Source organism: Notamacropus eugenii, chromosome 1 (assembly GCF_028372415.1).
Source record: "Notamacropus eugenii isolate mMacEug1 chromosome 1, mMacEug1.pri_v2, whole genome shotgun sequence".
Classification (NCBI taxonomy): domain Eukaryota; kingdom Metazoa; phylum Chordata; class Mammalia; order Diprotodontia; family Macropodidae; genus Notamacropus; species Notamacropus eugenii.
In genome coordinates this window covers 490238691-490255800 of record NC_092872.1, presented here as the reverse complement: position 1 = coordinate 490255800, position 17110 = coordinate 490238691, and the positions used below count along the sequence as shown (strand labels likewise).

At 36.6% G+C, this 17110-nt stretch overlaps 1 protein-coding gene across 2 annotated transcripts in view; it reads right to left on the bottom strand.

The window, feature by feature from the left end:
• Positions 1 to 2715: 2715 nt before the first annotated feature.
• The window catches only part of QSOX2 (quiescin sulfhydryl oxidase 2), a 79008-nt gene continuing 64613 nt past the window's right edge, over positions 2716 to 17110 (bottom strand). For both annotated transcript variants that reach the window (XM_072632973.1, XM_072632972.1), the window contains exons 11-12: positions 11787 to 11975; positions 2716 to 7268 (exon numbers count right to left, since the gene is read on the bottom strand). In XM_072632973.1, the coding sequence (XP_072489074.1) occupies positions 6730 to 7268; positions 11787 to 11975 (728 nt within the window). In that variant the 3' untranslated portion in view covers positions 2716 to 6729. The remainder of the gene's footprint in view (positions 7269 to 11786; positions 11976 to 17110) is intronic.

Here is a 17110-nt window from a genome sequence, read left to right as displayed (position 1 = left end):
GGCTTCTCAATGGGCAGGGATGAGATGAGAGGGAGGGAGAGAATTCAGAACTAAAATTAAAGAGGGTTTTCAGACAAGGCTATCTTGTTACATATTTCAAAGAGTAATGAATGGTTTTGATATATGCACAGGAATTACCTTGTTGGAAAAGGAATGTTTTGCTCTAATCATTTTTTTTTTACTATCAACAAACAAAATTAGGTTCAGGTTTACATAAATTTCATATCAGGTTACAACAGAAGCTGAGGAAATAGAGAATTCTTCTACTCTGTGAGAGGGAACCATAACTATCTTAAATGGTCCTTCCATTTTCTCCAAAGGCAAGATTCTGGAAAAGTATATCACTGGGAATTATTCATCTGTGGTATTTATAACATAATGCTAGATTTTTCCACCCTCAAACACATACTATTGTCACCCTTTAACTTTAGAGGTTAACATAACACTTTACAGTGTATTAACTCATCTGACCAGAACAAGTCAGTGAAGTAGATATTACAAGCATTGTTATTCCAAGTTTGTTACTGTTGCTCAGTCATGTTCGACTTTTCATGACCCTATTTGGGGTTTTCTTGGCAAAGATACTGGAGTGGCTTGCCATTTCCTACTCCAGTTCATTGTACAGATGAAGAAACTGAGACAAACAGCATTAAATGACCTGACCAGGGTCACATAACTAGTGTCTAGAGGTCAAATTTGAACTCAGGTCTTCCTGACTCCAGGACCAGCACTCAATGCACTGTGCCACCTAGTTGCCCCTATTCCAATTTTACCAACGAGGAAACAGATTGAAAGTAATGCTCACTATCAGACATCAAATAAATGTTGGAGGTGGAACTTGAACTCAGGCCTCTTCTGTGTCAATAGCTTTTTCCACTCACTACTTGAAAATGTTGCCTTTTAACTAGCATATTCACACATTATCCTCCCCCCCCCCGCCCCCCCCCCCCCCCCCCCCCCCCCCCCCGCCCCAAGTCCCATCCAGGAAGAAAATCTGATGGAATACTTATCCCTGGATTCCTTCCTCCCATGTTAATAATTCCCTTAAGTCCCAACGTTCAAAGGCTCTTTGCTTCTTCCTTTCAGGGAACTAAGTTTGCTCATCCTAGGAGGGGAAATAAGTTAAAGGAAACTAGAGGATAAGGACCCAAACAAAGAGAGCAGAGTCCAGCAGAAGAAAACTGGGCTGGTAATCAGATTTGATTGTTAGTTCTAAACTCCACCATTCATTGGAAAAACTCCCTTGGACAAGTCACTGCCTCTGTCTAGGTCTTATTTTTCCCATTTGTGGATGGCATTGGTTCAAGTCTTACTCCAAATACTGTGTGACAATAGGCAAGGCAAATCACAACCCCTCAGTGACCCAGGAAGCTCTAAGTTGTAGGGAAGGTGCCAATTTACACTGGTAGAGGAAGTTCCTCACCAAGTTTCCTGCACTGTCATAGGTCCAGTTTCTATCATGTTGGTACTCCCTGATAGATGCCAATCTCACAATTTTATCTGAGGGAATTTTCCTGCTCATCTTCACTCTCCCCCACTTCCACTCTCATCTTCCTTTGCCCCTTTAGATTTAGAATTGGAAAGGATTTGAGATATAGTTAAGACCATGTCTATTATGCGATTTGCACACAGGTTATTAAAGCAGAAGTCAGGATTTGTACCCTGGTCATCTGACTGTAAAGCCAGGGCTTTTCCCACACCATTATGTATGTCTTTATTAGTCGGGCTAAAATTGTCCAAAAATATTTCATTAATGAAAAATGTTTACTCTCTTCTTAGGTCATCACTCTTTCACAGTCTGTTTTGCCATTACTAGTCCACAGAGGGCAAATGTATTCTTATATTAGCTCCTTTTAAATATGAGTCAAAAAATAACTCCATCGTGAAAAGTGATAGAATACACTCCAAAACCAAAATGAAATTATTTTTTGATTATTCTCTCCTACATTAGCAAGAAGTTCAAATGCATGTACAATTTACACAATAATGAAAGATTAAATTCAAACATTAATTAATATGTAAGGCACTATACAAAGTGCTGCGGGTACAAAGACTTTTTTCCCCCAAAAATGACAGTGTCTGCCCTTAAAGAGCTTACATTCTGTTAACATTATATCTAACAGTCAGAAGAGAAAATCATTCTCTCTGTTACATGATTTGGACTTCATCCAAAATTTGTTGAATGGAAATGGATCCACTTGGTCATTAATATATTTGGGATGAGGAAATCTGGGAGTAGTCTTAAACACTGAGTGTGCCTCACTTTAGGAAAAATCGATACATTTTTTAAAATTCAGAATTATTCATTTTTCTAAGTGGTGGGTGAAAAATTTTCACATTAAGATGGCTGACTATAGGTTTCCTTTAAATAGCAAGTCCCCTAGTGCACTTAAAATACAATTCAATTTAAAATAAATTTCTAAGAAAATAAATATTGTATAAAATGAGGTGTAGCTGCATTGTACTGTAACTCTCTCAAAAGGGGTCAGTCTCAAGCAAATGAAATCCAGTTTTAATCTGGTACCCAAAGAGTCTTCAAAAGCAGGCAGATCTTCAAGACACACTTTAAGCTACATTCATGATGAAGAGAATGAATTTCAGAATTTAGGAAGGCTGTTGGCCAAAAGTGTGTTTGGAAGTTTGAAACAAGAATAAAAATTGTGTACTCATTATTGGAGCTGGTTTCACTTTTTAAAAATAGCAATAACAACTCTCTAAAACGTCAGACTTCTTTATTTCAAAAATGCATACAGCAGAGTGAGCCAATTCAATATACAAAATGGGCCTTTTCTGTGTTGAGAGAGAAATAACATCAATATTTTGTTAATTGGCTTTTCATTAAAATCCTTCCACTAAAAATAAATAAGCATTTAAATTAATGAAATATATTTATTAGCTTTCAACAACTTTAAAGCTATCTCTAGACTTAGAAAATACATCTCAGCAATTTTTAAAAATACTTATATCAATTTCAAACATGAGCATTCTCTGTAGCATACCATTTGTACTTTAAAATGAATTGAGAAAATATTTTTGGCTCTCTTGGCACAGTAGCTCCTCGCATCACAGACACTAGATAAAAGAATAATTTGGCTCCCTGGTTACCTCCTTGAATGTGAATTTCACATTTATTGTCCCAAGGTGAAACTCTTGTCATTACCTCTCAAGAGGACACAAATCTAGCCCCTAAACCAATGTAACTTTGCAATATGATGCTATAAAATGTAAATGTTCACTCTGAATTCTAAGGGCTTTTAGCAAAATAACTTTTAAAAAGCCCTATTATTGGCATGATGTCACCTCTAACTAATATCACTGAAAAGGAAGCTACTTTAAGGAAAGGGAATTCAAGAATGAACCAGAAAACATTTTTGGATTAAGAAAATTTGACTTTGCACTTTTTACATTCATCCATTTCTTCCCTCTCCAAACTCACATACTCCAACAATTAGAACCTCCCATTAAGAAACTGGGAGACATAAAGATTGAAAGACCAAGTCTGATATACAACAGAAATAAAACAAGATTATTCAAAACTCCTCCTCCACTGACAGTGGAATGAATGAAATTCATATTATACCCGCTAATTATACCCTTTAAAAGAAATGGAGTTCTTTAGTTTCTTGCTTTCTTTTTCAAATAATCTTTCTAATCTAATAAAAAACAAAACCAAAAAGCAAAAGCCAGTAATACTTGTGCAAAGAAAGTCTTGTTGAAATTATTCTTTTTTTTTTTTTTAACTAAAACTGCCCACTGCTCTGGTTTTAACAATGAAATGAACATTAAAATGGTCTTGCAAACACCAAAAGATCATTAGCCAGTTATCATATAAAAAAAAAAACAGAAGTAGAAAAAAAGCATTGCCTTCCAAAATCATTAAAAAAAATCCATACATACATGTCTCCAGATAAAGCTTTTGTGATAAATCAAAAGCTACAAAGGCCTTTTAAAGCTGCTCCACAACGTTTCCTTTTGGTACCTGTTCTCCACTTTACAGAAAATGGTTTTCCCTAAGAATACTATTCTGCTTTCAAAATCCTAATGTTATATCATTGTTTAAAATAAAACACTCAAAAATAGGCAGAATTTTGGCAGAGGTGGGGATGGGAATATCATGAAATCATATATTTATTAAAATGGAGTTTAATTTATGGTATAGTTAAATTTTTAAAATGATAAAAAAAAATCAAACTTTTAAATACACAAGAGTTGAATAACTACTATATGCCAGAGCTTAAAGAATCTCAGAACTGAAAGGGACCTTAGAGATTTTCTAGTCCATCCTCCCCTTATTTTTCAACATTCTATATACGCCTTCTGAAAGTATTATTCTTTTGAAATTATTTTCCTCCGACTCAACACTAGAGATGGATATGTGCTGATAGAAAAAATGTCCCTGTGAGGCTTGGGAATCACTAGTTTTTAATCTCCAAATCCCAAAGTCTCTACCTCAATGGTTTTCTTCCTTCTTTCTCCCTTTCACTATCACCAGTCCAATCCTAAATTTTAAGAAATCCCCACTGGTCTAATTGACCCTCCTTTGCTACTAGCAAGCTTTCTTTCCCTTAATCCAAGTGAGAAAATGGTGGTTAGGAATAATTACTATCAAATTAAGAGAAAAGGTAACATTAAAAAATGATAAAAGATAGTCCTGTTTCTAGTGACTTATGGAGATGGTCTTCCATTTTCATATCTAGACTTTAATTTCCATCTCCATCTCTGTTGGAGGTCACTAGCCTAGTATACTCCTTAAACATATGTAAGACTGCTTCTCTATTTTGAGGTGAAACTCAACTCATTTACTATGATCACCTCAGCCTAACATAGGTCCTAACATAGTCCACAAGCTTTAAATGCCTACACCATTTAAAAATCTTAAAATTCAACCATTAGTACAGTTTCATCCCCAGCATTCAGAACAGACTGGCTGTCCTTTTGAGCTTCAGAGCTGAGTTTCCTCTTGAATTCCCTTCAAGTTCCAGGAGCAGAGGGAATCCTTGGTAAGAATGATCTTCTCTTTCCTGATCTATTTAAAGGGCAGCAAAGACTGGGAGCCAATAAGATCCAATGAACATATCTCACCTTTCCAGGCCTACTAGCTCAACTTTCACTATGTTCTCAAAGTAACAAATAATATTAAAATGATTGCTTCTTGGCCTTTTGGCCAAGATCAATAATATTCAAATAAGTTCCCATTCCTCCCTACTAGGGGAGTAGTCCCTTTCTAGAAGTCCATATATTGTATTGAAATATTCCAGTACTTTACATACACAATGATAAAAGAAGAAATTTCCACCCAAAATAAGAGAAAGGTCATTTCATCACAGTGCTTAATAAGATGCTGGACAATAAAAGTAACATCTAATAAAAGCTAATTTAATAATTTAATGCTGGCATAAGCTTAAGTAGATTTTTTATTTAATTATTAAAAGATGGATATGGCAACTTGCCTGTTTTCCATCTCCTTGGCAAAGATCTGGTCTTCTAACTTCTATTTTAAAGTACACTTCTGTCAAGTCTCCTGGCTCTACCCTGACTCTGAAACAGAAACACCACAATGGTCCAAATCACAGTGACACTGTAATAATAACTCTTTATTCCATTAACATTATTACTGAACATGAGCAGAATCCAGGCAAGACTCGAATCCACTCACACAAAGAGGACAATCACAGGATGGAGAGACCTTAAAAGCATTCACTTGCTCACATATTTCTTATGAACAGGTTGGAAAAAAAAAGCCAACCCACCAAGAGTCATGTCTTTAAAGATCTATTTCTTCTGAACCCAAATAATTTAACCTCAAAGAATGAAGTAAGAAATGGCTTTGTTTTTTCACAAAACAAATTTGCTAGGTGTGTTATTTACTTGAAATTCATTAAATGAAAAAAATCACCACCAACTCAGATGATTTACAGACAACTGCTATCAGAAACGTTCAAAGCATAGAAATAACTGAGGACTTTTCTTCTGCTTCTCCAGGAATAACTGGCTCTGAGGTATCACCAATTTAATTCAAACATGATCTTGTTTGTTTTTCAGGTTTTATGCTCTACCTCTAGTAAGAGTTCCCTCTAGTTTATGTGGGAACAGCCCAAGACATAAAAACCACAAAGTATAATCAGATTACCAAAATCTTCATGGAAATTTCATCTTATAAGGTGATTTTCAGCATCCAGAAAGATGAATATTTGCCCTGAAAGCCTTCTCCTTCCAAGATGCAGCCTGTACCATAAAATGGACCAAATATGCTTGATGGTTACCACTGAAAATATCAATATGTGCTTCTCCAAATATAAAAACAAAGTCTTAGCAAATGAGAAACAAAGAGACACACTGTTTGAAAAATTTAAAATGTAAAAACCTTAATGGGAAGAATTTTTAATATGTAGGATAGCGCTTAATTCTTTCTTTCTAAAGTATGGAAGAAAGAATAAAGAATAGTTCTTTATGCTATAGATCCATAAAAGATGCACATACTGAATGCTATGAAATATACTAGTAATGCCATGGAAAGGCCCAATACTTTTTTCCTTTGCAAGACAGGACATTTATATAATGAATGATTGAATATAGAATGAAGAAAATGTAGTTTGAAACCCAATTCTACTATGGCATAAAATCCCTGATCATAAATATTAAAGCTGCATCTGGTGCTGACAATTTGCCATTTACAAATAAACTTTGTCTTTGATTTATCAACAATAATAATGATTTTTAAAAAATGTTTTATACTGGTGAGCGATAATACTTTACTTTCCACCATTTGGACCTCATTCGGGAGAAAAAATACATTATCATTAAAAAGACGGATGATGCAACATATAGTACAACACATAGGCTCATGTCAATGTTGGAAAAGCCAGTCCCTAAGAGAGACCCAGACTGTTTGGTCTCTATATGAATCTTAGATTCATATGGATGTTCAATTTTATCTCTGTCAAGTCTATTATTTAATTTATCTAAAATATGAGATTTGGGGTCCAAAACAATTGGCAGATCCAGGTTCAGCTCTTGGTTTCCATTTGGTTTCATCAGGATAGCATCTTTTAACTCCTGTTTGGTCTCTACTATGATTTCATTAGGCTCATCCTGGTCTTCAGCATACTTATATAAGATATTTTCAGTGCCATAATGATGTTTCAAGAATGTCAGCACTTGTTCTTCATTCCAACCGTCCAGGCCCTTAACTTCTTCATGGCAGCCTGGGCAGAGATCTGGTGTTGGCCACTGAACCTTTGGAAATTTGGGATCTTCACTTGGCTGGCCTATAGGAAGAGAAAGTGAAACAAACATCAAGTCTATCCTTTTCTATTACCAGGAATAAATCAAGCAGTACTTTAAAAACATGTACTAGATACAAGTCTACAAAGCAATGCCTTGCACATAAAAGGTGCTCAATAAATATTTATTAAAGCGTTGATTCATTATTTGCAGCTAAATTACAAAGTATGTTTTCACTAAATATTGTTATTAGGTCAGTCATTCTCTGCCCCTTTCTACTATAATTTATTATTGCCTATTTAATTTCATGAACATCCTGACATATTTCATCACAATGCTGATGGACAGAGATTTATTTTTTAGAAAGTGGGTTAAATTTACTTTTTTCCTTGAGAACCTTATGGTACTCCTGGAAATCAGTGAAGACAATCCCCTAGTATTGAAAACATAGTCAGGAATAACAGGGACAGCTTCTTCAAACTACTGTTGATAGTGAACAAAACAGTATTACATATGTAAATTGTAACTAATGCTACATATCCTGATCCAGGTATTAAGTGCAAACAGAAACCAATTTTCTTTAGTGCTTTACTTACGTTTTTGTAATACAATGGATTAAATAAAAGCCAGTATTTTTGTGTTGTTTTCCATCCATCTTCTATGAAGATTTATTTGCCAGTGGAATTATTTTAAGCCTAATTTTAATCAAGTATTGATTTAGAAGTAGTTTAAATGTTAACTTTAAGAATATGCTTCCTGTTCAATTAGTAATACTTTCTGAACACCACTGCTTTAGGGGGCTCTATGTATGAAAGAAAACTTTAATTTGATCTTGAAAATTGTTCATGTTGAGTCAGCTTCATATTTGCTCAGAGATATATCTGGCCACTATATTTGGCCATATCTACCAGGGGATCTACATTCTTACTTCATTTTGGACAAGGTCAATGATGCATCTCTGATGAATGTACTCTGAAGTTGTTTCTGCCTAAAGTTAGCACTGCTGCTGTTGTCTGGGGGCAATTCAGACATGGCACCAAACAGAGAATTAAGCTTACTTGTCTAAGAACAGTGTCTGGTTTGGCCAGAAATGAAAAATCTCTCTTCTGGAAACCTACGCTGCAGATGTCTTGTTCTGTGTTTCAGTATAAATAAAGTTTGCCTTATTGTGCTGTCCATCTAATATAAGGAACGATACCAGAATGAATATCAGAAGAATGAATATTTTAACCCAGGTTTTTATTAGTGGGGAGGAAATGCCTTGGGTTAACAATACTCTTCCACATGGTCTCCCTCTGTGACCAAGGACTTGCATTTAGAAGGCTTGATGGGATTAAAGGTGGAATCTAGGATTTCAGAACAGAACCTTTTCTTCCATGGAGTCAAGTGGCTCATATGGGATCTGAAACTGAAATAAGGAATCTAGGTTCATCAGGTTCATATTTTAACAAATGATCCTATGATTTCTTACTTTTTCTCAAAATGACAGGACTGAAGGACTTAAGTCTAATAAAACTCATTTAAAATGATTCTACTCTGAATACATTCAACTTAAGCATATTTAAAGAACATAGAATTTTAGAGTTGTAATGGACTTTAGAGATCACCTATAATTTAACCTCTCATCTGGAAGATGAAAAAAGGGAGGCCCAAAGAGAAGTGACTTGCCCAAATTTGCACAGCAAATTAGTGGCACAGTTAGGACAAAAACCCAGATCTCCTGACTCCCAGTATAGGGGTCTTTTATCTGCCCCAAAACAATTGATCTGAGAAGCTTAAGTCATCCTAATTTTTCATTCTTTTCTTATTGTGGTTCTCACTTTGTTGATGTAAACTTGTTATTCCCTGGAAGCTGTACAAGTAAAATAATGTGGAATTGGGAGCCAAGATAGCAGAGTAGCAGAGGAGGCTGTGAATCATGCCAAGGGTCCCAAAACCCATACTGGGGTAACCTCAGACACATAACAGGGTTCCATGAGACAACAAGAAATATTGAAACAAAGTCAAAAGACTGAAAAAATAGAAGAAAACATAATGTATCTCATAACAAAAACAACTAAACAGAAAACAGATCAAGGAGAAAAAACTTAAGGATTATTGGATTACTTGAATGTCAGGATCAAAACTTAGACATCTTATTTCAAGAAATATTAAAAGGAAGTCTCCAAATCTCTTATAGGGGTGGGGAACCTGCAGCCTCAAGTTTACATGTAGCCTTCTACATCCTTAGGTGTGGCCTTCTGACTGAGCCCAAGTTTTATAGAACAAATCCTTTGGTTAAGGGATTTGTTCTGTGAATTTGGTTTCATTCAAAGGCTGCACTTGAGGACCTAGAAGGCCACATATGGCCTCGAGGCTGCAGGTTCCCTACCGCTGTTAGAATCAGAGAGCAAAGTGGAAACAGAAGGAATCTCACTCATCTCCTGAAAGAAACTCCAAAATGAAAAATCTCAGGTACATAACAGCTAAAATCCAGAGCTTTTCCGGTCAAAGAAAAAATTCTGCTGGCAGTTAAAAAGAATTCAAATACTGGATAGTCACATTCAGGATCACACATGATTTAGCAGTCAACATTATAAAGGAGAGGAGAGAACTTGGAATACCATATTCAAGATACAGAGGTTCCCAAAGTGAGCAATACTGACCTGTTGGGAGGATGGGGGCACTAGAACAATCCAAGGGGGTGGTAGAAGCCTCGTGATTGGGAAGTATTGAATAAAAATAAAGGGGTGGTGGAAGCATAAAGAAAGAAGACAAAAAATTTTTGAAAAACTGTTCATACATGTTTCATCTGTTGTGTAACAGAGTTGAGGTGATTACATGTTTTCCAAATAAACACACAAAATGCAAGTTATAACCCATCAGTGGTCAAGTCCACTAACAGGTCTTAACAAGCAAGTGTTGGCAGGAAACTGTCTCATGAATTGTTGGGAAGTCCAGCATACATTGGCAGGAATATGTGCATGTAATGTCTTACTTACAATACAATACTATATGATTACATGATGCATTACCACATCATCAAAACTTCAATGGAGAAAAAAACCCACAAATTTACAATATATTATTAAATTTAAGATGTGTCATTTAAAATACATATATGTATATATTACATATATATATATATATATATATATATATATATATGAAATGATGCAAATTTTTTAAAAAGCTGTTAAAAGGTTAAAGAAAGTAGATTTCCAGGGGGATGGTGAGTAATTTTTTTTTAAAGGGGGAGAATAGGCCAAATAAGTTTGGGAACTTCTGAACCAGAAGGCAAGGGATATAGGCATACAGCTAAGAATGACTTACCCAGAAAAAGTGAATATAAGCCTACAAGATGATGAAAAGACTAGAGCTATAATGGGAAGAGGTGAATGGCAGCTTTGTTGTACACCACCCACTTCTGGCTCACAGACCCAGGGCAGACTAATGAGGGGACCTGTGCTCACTTTCACTAATACTCCTACCCAAGGAGACACAGACCCCAAGTGAGGTGAGGAAAGAGGAACAAGTTCAGAAGAAAGCAGCAGCAGTGTGGCTCAGATACCAGGAATAAGGCAGGAGTATCAAGAGTTCCAGATTTGGGCCCAGTCTGAAGTCTACAGAAGAATAACCAGGACAAGAATCCCTAACCAAAGAGGAACCTGCAGTTCTGTCACTCTCAATGAGCAGAGCTTCCCTACTTCCTGGAGAGCAGATGCTGAGCCCAGCTACAGTCTACCATTGCTCAGACACAAACCCAGGTCAGGAGTTTGCAGAGTTCATACTGGATGGAGCAGCAATCAGACTCTACCCTGGAATTGACCACTAAGGATATGCAGAAATATTTATAGCTCTTTTTGAGGCAGCAAAGTATGGGAATCTGAGGGGGTGCTAATAAGCTGAGGAAAGGCTGGACAAATTATGGTATGTAAATATGATGGAGTACTATTATGCTGTAAGAAATTATGAAGGGGATGAATTTGGAGAAACCTGGGAAGACTTATATGAACTAAGAGAGATTGAAGTGAACAGAAACAGAACTCTGAAAAAATTAGGAACTCATCTCAGAGGATTAATAATGAAATACGCTATCACCTGCAGACAGAGAGTTAGAAGACTCAGACTGCAAAATGAGACATGCATTTTTCTGAACATGGCCAGTGCAGGAATTTGTTTTGCTTAACTATACATGTGTATAATGAGAATTTTGTTTATCCTTTAATAACAATGGTGGAAATGAGGAGCAGGGTTAGAAGTGGAGAGAACAAAAGGGAATTATTGCTAATTGAAGACCATGTATCTTTTAGTATTGGGTGTTATGAAGTATGCTGATAGGAAGTTCTTCTGTATTTAACAACTGTGGTACCAGACCACAGATCAAAGACAATCAAAATTCTATCGAGTCACCAAGTGATTTACACAGTTAGCTGCTATAAAGCTAGTGAAAGACACACTTGTTCAACTTCTCACTTGAAAGTAATTCCCTCTGGCCAAACCAAGTTATATGACTATAACTAGTCATAACCATACTCTATAAAGGGTCAGAAGGTTTTCACTGAGTGTCATTTTCGTCATACCTGCCAGCATGTTATTCACTTTGTTGTGTGTCTTCCACAGCCAAAGGACTGCGTCATCCAGAGTTTTCACTGAGTCCATGGATTCTTTAGCCATTTCTTCAAAATGTTGAGCACATTCTCTACATCCAAAAAATGTCTCAAGGTACTGTCTCATAATTTGTAAAACGACTTGGGGATTATCTTCAAAACCTGTAGGAACAACATGAGCTTAACTACCTTCACAATATATACACCATACTAGATAAACACTTGTTGGCCAGTTCATCTTAGAAGGGCTAGTCATGTAGAAAAAGAGAAACATTTTCAGTAAAACCAGCACACTTTGTATAGCATATCCAAGTCAAACAATCCATTTTATTTTGTCCTATGTATATGATACGTGACTAAGAAAACCTGTATATCAGTAAATAAATATATGCTTTTAAAATCTATACACACTTTTATAGAAATATGAAAATGGATTTTTCTGAGTACCTAATGCCCTCTGGAAGGCTCCTTCATGCTTGTAGAATACTAGAATACTATTAAGCATACTGCACACAAAGGGTTAACACACTTCTTTAAAAGTCTGATCTACCAGTTAGTGGCTTGGGAATTGGCAGAAGTGTATTTAAATGTCATTGCTTGACTCGGTTAGTTTAAATTATACTTTCTCATTTTAAAATTAGAATTATGGTTTCATTTGTTCATAATGCTTATGTTTTAGTACATCAGTCATCATTGTTCATCAAATATTTAACTTGTTATACGCATGTCATTCACCTCGAAGTTTGTAACATTTCTCTGGAGGTCACCATAACTAAACATGAATGACTGTTAGGTCTTCCTGATTCATGGTTTTCCCTTTACAATTATTTTAAAATATAATGTGAATGAGATTGGAATAGCACACAAAGTCTTCAAAAACTACTATAGTTTTCTGGTTATTCTTCTTTTGATTGCTATTTATTATGTGAATGATCAAAATGACTTGATTTAAGTTTCTTTAGCTACTCGCATAATCATCTTGTGAGAGAACACTTGTGGTAATGATTATCAAACCAGTAAGAGGCCTGAAATTATTTACAAGGCTATCCATCTTTGAATCAGAAAAAATTCCAACTTCAAATCATATAAGCAAAAGGCATATTTGCCAAAGGCTACAAAAAAACAAAAGCAAAATCAAGGGTATGCACTGATAAGTGACCTTTTGCACAACTATGCACAAACCCGGGCTTCGACATCACTTTCTGGGTACTACCAACTTCAGCTGGAGTTCCCTTTGTACAATATCGTTCTCTAATAAAATGCAAGCTCTTTGAGAGACAAGAACTGTCTTATTTGCTTGTATGCATCTTCCCAGTACTTAGTAGAGTGTTAGGCATATAAGAAGTATTTAATAAATGCCCTCTCCATCTTTTTTTCCCTCTCTCTAACTTCACAACCAAAAAAGAAATGCAGTCAACGTGGAGCCAAGATGGTGGAGTAGAAGGATGGACCTGCTAGCTTTCCCCCCACAGCCCATAAAATGCCTGTAAAAAATGACTCTAAACAAATTCTAGAGCAGCAGAAGCCACTAAACTACAGAGTGAAAGAGATTTCCAGCCCAAGACAGCATGGAAGGCCAACAGGAAAGGTTTATCACACCAGACTCAGAATAGTGCGCAGCCCAACATGGGCTGTGTGGCACAGCACGGACAGGACTGTAACAGGCTGCAGGGTGCAGAATCATAGGTAGCAGCTGCGTTTCCCAGATTTCTCAACCCACAAATGCCAAAGAAAGCTTCAAAGGTTAGTAAGAAAGTTCTTTAACCTGGGTGAGAGGGGTGTAGGGTCTGGCCTCAGGTTCAGCCCCAGGGCAGTGACAGCCCACCTTTTGCAGCCCTCAGCCTAAAGACTGGAAAAATTGAGCAGCTGATCTGGGTCTCAGTTCTGAGTGATGGTCCTGGAATGAGGAGAAATGCTGGCATGGTGGAGCTGGTGACAGCTGTGGAGAGGGAACCCTACTGGCAGTTCCAGGGCAGAAAAGACTGCTTGTGGTTGCTCACAGACCAGTGTGCAGGTCAGGAGAGGAGTAGACTCCTCTCACTTGATTGTGTCATCTTGGAGGAACTGAAAACCTACAGGTCCCTAGAGTATACCCTCCACTTGACAAAGGACTCAAAAGTCAAATAACTGGCTGGGAAAATGCCCAAAAAAGGAATAAGACAACAGAAGGTTACTTTCTTGGTGAGCAGGTATTTTCTTCCATCCTTTCAGATAAGGAAGAACAATGCATACCATCAGAGGAAGACATAAAAGTCAAAGTGTCTGCATCCAAAACCTCCTAAGTAAATATGCAATGGTCTCCAGTCACAGAAGAGCTCAAAAAGGATTTTGAAAATCAAGTAAGAGAGGTGGAGGAAAAATTGGGAAGAGAAATGAGAGCGATGCAAGAAAAGCAGGGAAAGCAAGTCAACAGCTTGCTAAAGGAGACACAAAAAAATTAACAGTTTTAAAAACAGAGTAACCCAAATGGCAAAAGAGGCCCAAAAAGCCAATGAGTAGAAAAATGCTTTAAAAAGCAGAATTAGCCAAATGGAAAAGGAGGTTCAAAAGCTCACTGAAGAAAATAGTACTTTCAAAATTAGAATGGAGCAGATGGAAGCTAATGACTTTATGAGAAATCAAGAAATTACAAAACAAAACCAAAAGAATGAAAAAAATGGAAGATAATGTGAAATATCTCATTGGAAAAACAACTGACCTGGAAAATAGATCCAGGAGAGACAATTTAAAAATTATGGGACTACCTGAAAGCCATGATCAAAAAAAGAGCCTAGACATCATCTTTCATGAAATTATCAAGGAAAATTGCCCTGATATTCTGGAACCGGAGGGTAAAATAAATATTGAAAGACTCCACCAATCACCTGCTGAAAGAGATCCCAAAAGGAAAACTCCCAGGAATATTGTAGCCAAATTCCAGAGTTCCCAGGTCAAAGAGAAAATATTGCAAACATCCAGAAAGAAACAATTCGAGTATTATGAAAATACAATCAGGATAACACAGGATCTGGCAGCTTCTACATTAATGGATTGAAGGGCTTGGAATATGATATTCCAGAAGTCAAAAGAACTAGGATTAAAACCAAGAATCACCTACCCAGCAAAACAATAGTATTTGTAACTCTTGAAACTCTTCTCAGTATTTGAGTAGTTGGAGGGATTATACACACACACACACACACACACACACACACACACACACACACACACACACATAGACGGAGGGAGCAGAGTGAGTTGAATAGGAAGAGATGATATCTAAAAAATAAAATTATGGGGTGAGAGAGGAATATAATGGGAGGAGAAAGGGAGAAATGGTATGGGGCAAATTATCTCTCATAAAAAAGGCAAGAAAAAGCTTTTTCAGTGGAGGGGAAAAGGGGGAGGTGAGAGGGGAAAAGTGAAGCTTACACCCATCACATTTGGCTTAAGGAAGAAATAACATGCACACTCAGTTTGGTATGAAAATCTATCTTACACTATAGGAAAGTAGGGGAGAAGGGGATAAGTGGAGTGTGGGGGGGGTGATGACAGAAGGGAGGGCAAATGAGAGGAGGGAGTAATTAGAAGTAAACACTTTTGGGGAGGCATAAGGTCAAAAGAATAGAATAAATGGGGGGGTGCAGGATAGGATGGAGGGAAATATAGTTAGTCTTTCACAACATGACTACTATGGAAGTCTTTAGCAAAACTACACATATATAGCCTATATTGAATTGCTTGCCTTCTCAGTGGGGATGGGTGGCGAGGGAGGAAGGGAGAAAAGCTGGAACTCAAAGTTTTAGGAACAAATGTTGAGAATTGTTTTTGCATTTAACTGGGAAATAAGAAATACAGGTAATAGCAAATAGAAATCTATCTTGCCCTACAAGAAAAGAGAGAAGATGGGGATAAGGGAAGGGAGGGATGTGATAGAAGGGAGGGTAGATTGGGGGAAGGGATAATCAGAATGCATAGTGTTTTGGGGTGGGGGAGGGGAGAGATGGGGAGAAAATTTGAAACTCAAAATCTTGTGGAAATGAATGTTGAAAACTAAAATAAATAAATTGAAAAAAAAAAACCCAGTATAATACTTTAGGGGAAAATGGAATTTCAATGAAATAGAGGACTTCCAAGCATTCTTGTTGCAATACCAGAGCATTCAGTTCCATTTTCTATTTCTATATTTTCTATTCAAGAAAATTTGACTTTCAAATACAAGAATCAAGAGAAACATGAAAAGGTTAACAGGAAAGAGAAGCCTTAAGGAAGTCATTAAAGTTGAATTCATGAGACCTTTTTCAGTATTAGGGTAGTTAGAGGGAATATATATATATATGTGGTATGTGTGTGTGTATATATATATATGTGTGTGTAGGTGTATATTATATATGTGTAGGTATGTCTGTACATATGTGTATGTGTGTATATACAGATACAAACACACATATATACACACACATAGAGAGAGGGCACAGAGTGAACTGAATATGAAGGCAGAATACTTAAAAAAAATAAAATTTACTGCTGAATGGATTGTACTAGGAGTAAGAGAAAGGGAGAAGTAGAATATAGCAAATCATCTCACATAAAAGAGGGAAGAAAGAGCTTTTACAATGGAGGGGAAGAGGGGGGAGATGAAAGGAAATAATTGAGCCTTACTCTCAAGGGATTTGGCTTAAGGAGGGAATAATACCCACTCAATTAGATATGGGAATCTACTTTACCCTGCAAGGGGAAAGGAGATAGGAGAAGGAAGATAATAGAAGGGACTACAAATTGGGGAAAGGCATAATCAGAAGCAAACACTATTGTGGGAGGACAGGTCAAGGGAGAGAACAGAATAAGTTAAGGGCAGGAGAGGACAGAAGGAAATGTGGTTAGTCTTTTACAACATAACTATTATGGAAGTGCTTTGCATTGTTAAAAATTGTTTTAACATGCAACTAGAAATTAAGCTATGTGGGCAATGGAGTATAGAAATCTATTTTGCCCTAGAGGAAAACAGAGGGGAAGGCAGATGGAAGAAGGGTGGGTAACAGAAGGGAGGATAGACTGGAGGAAGGGGTGGATGGGTGCATGCTGTCCTGGGTTGGGGGGTGGGGAGAGATGGGGAGAAAATTTTGAATTCAAATTCTTGTGGAAGTGAATGTTAACTGAAAAATAAATAAATTATATATTTAAAAAAAGAAATGTAGTCAAGCTCTAAGAAAACAAACTTCAAAGTCAAAAGGAAGTAATTAACATTAGAGACAAAAATACATGAAAAGCAAAAGAGAATCAATACTATATTGAACATAGAAATCTCCATTCAAATA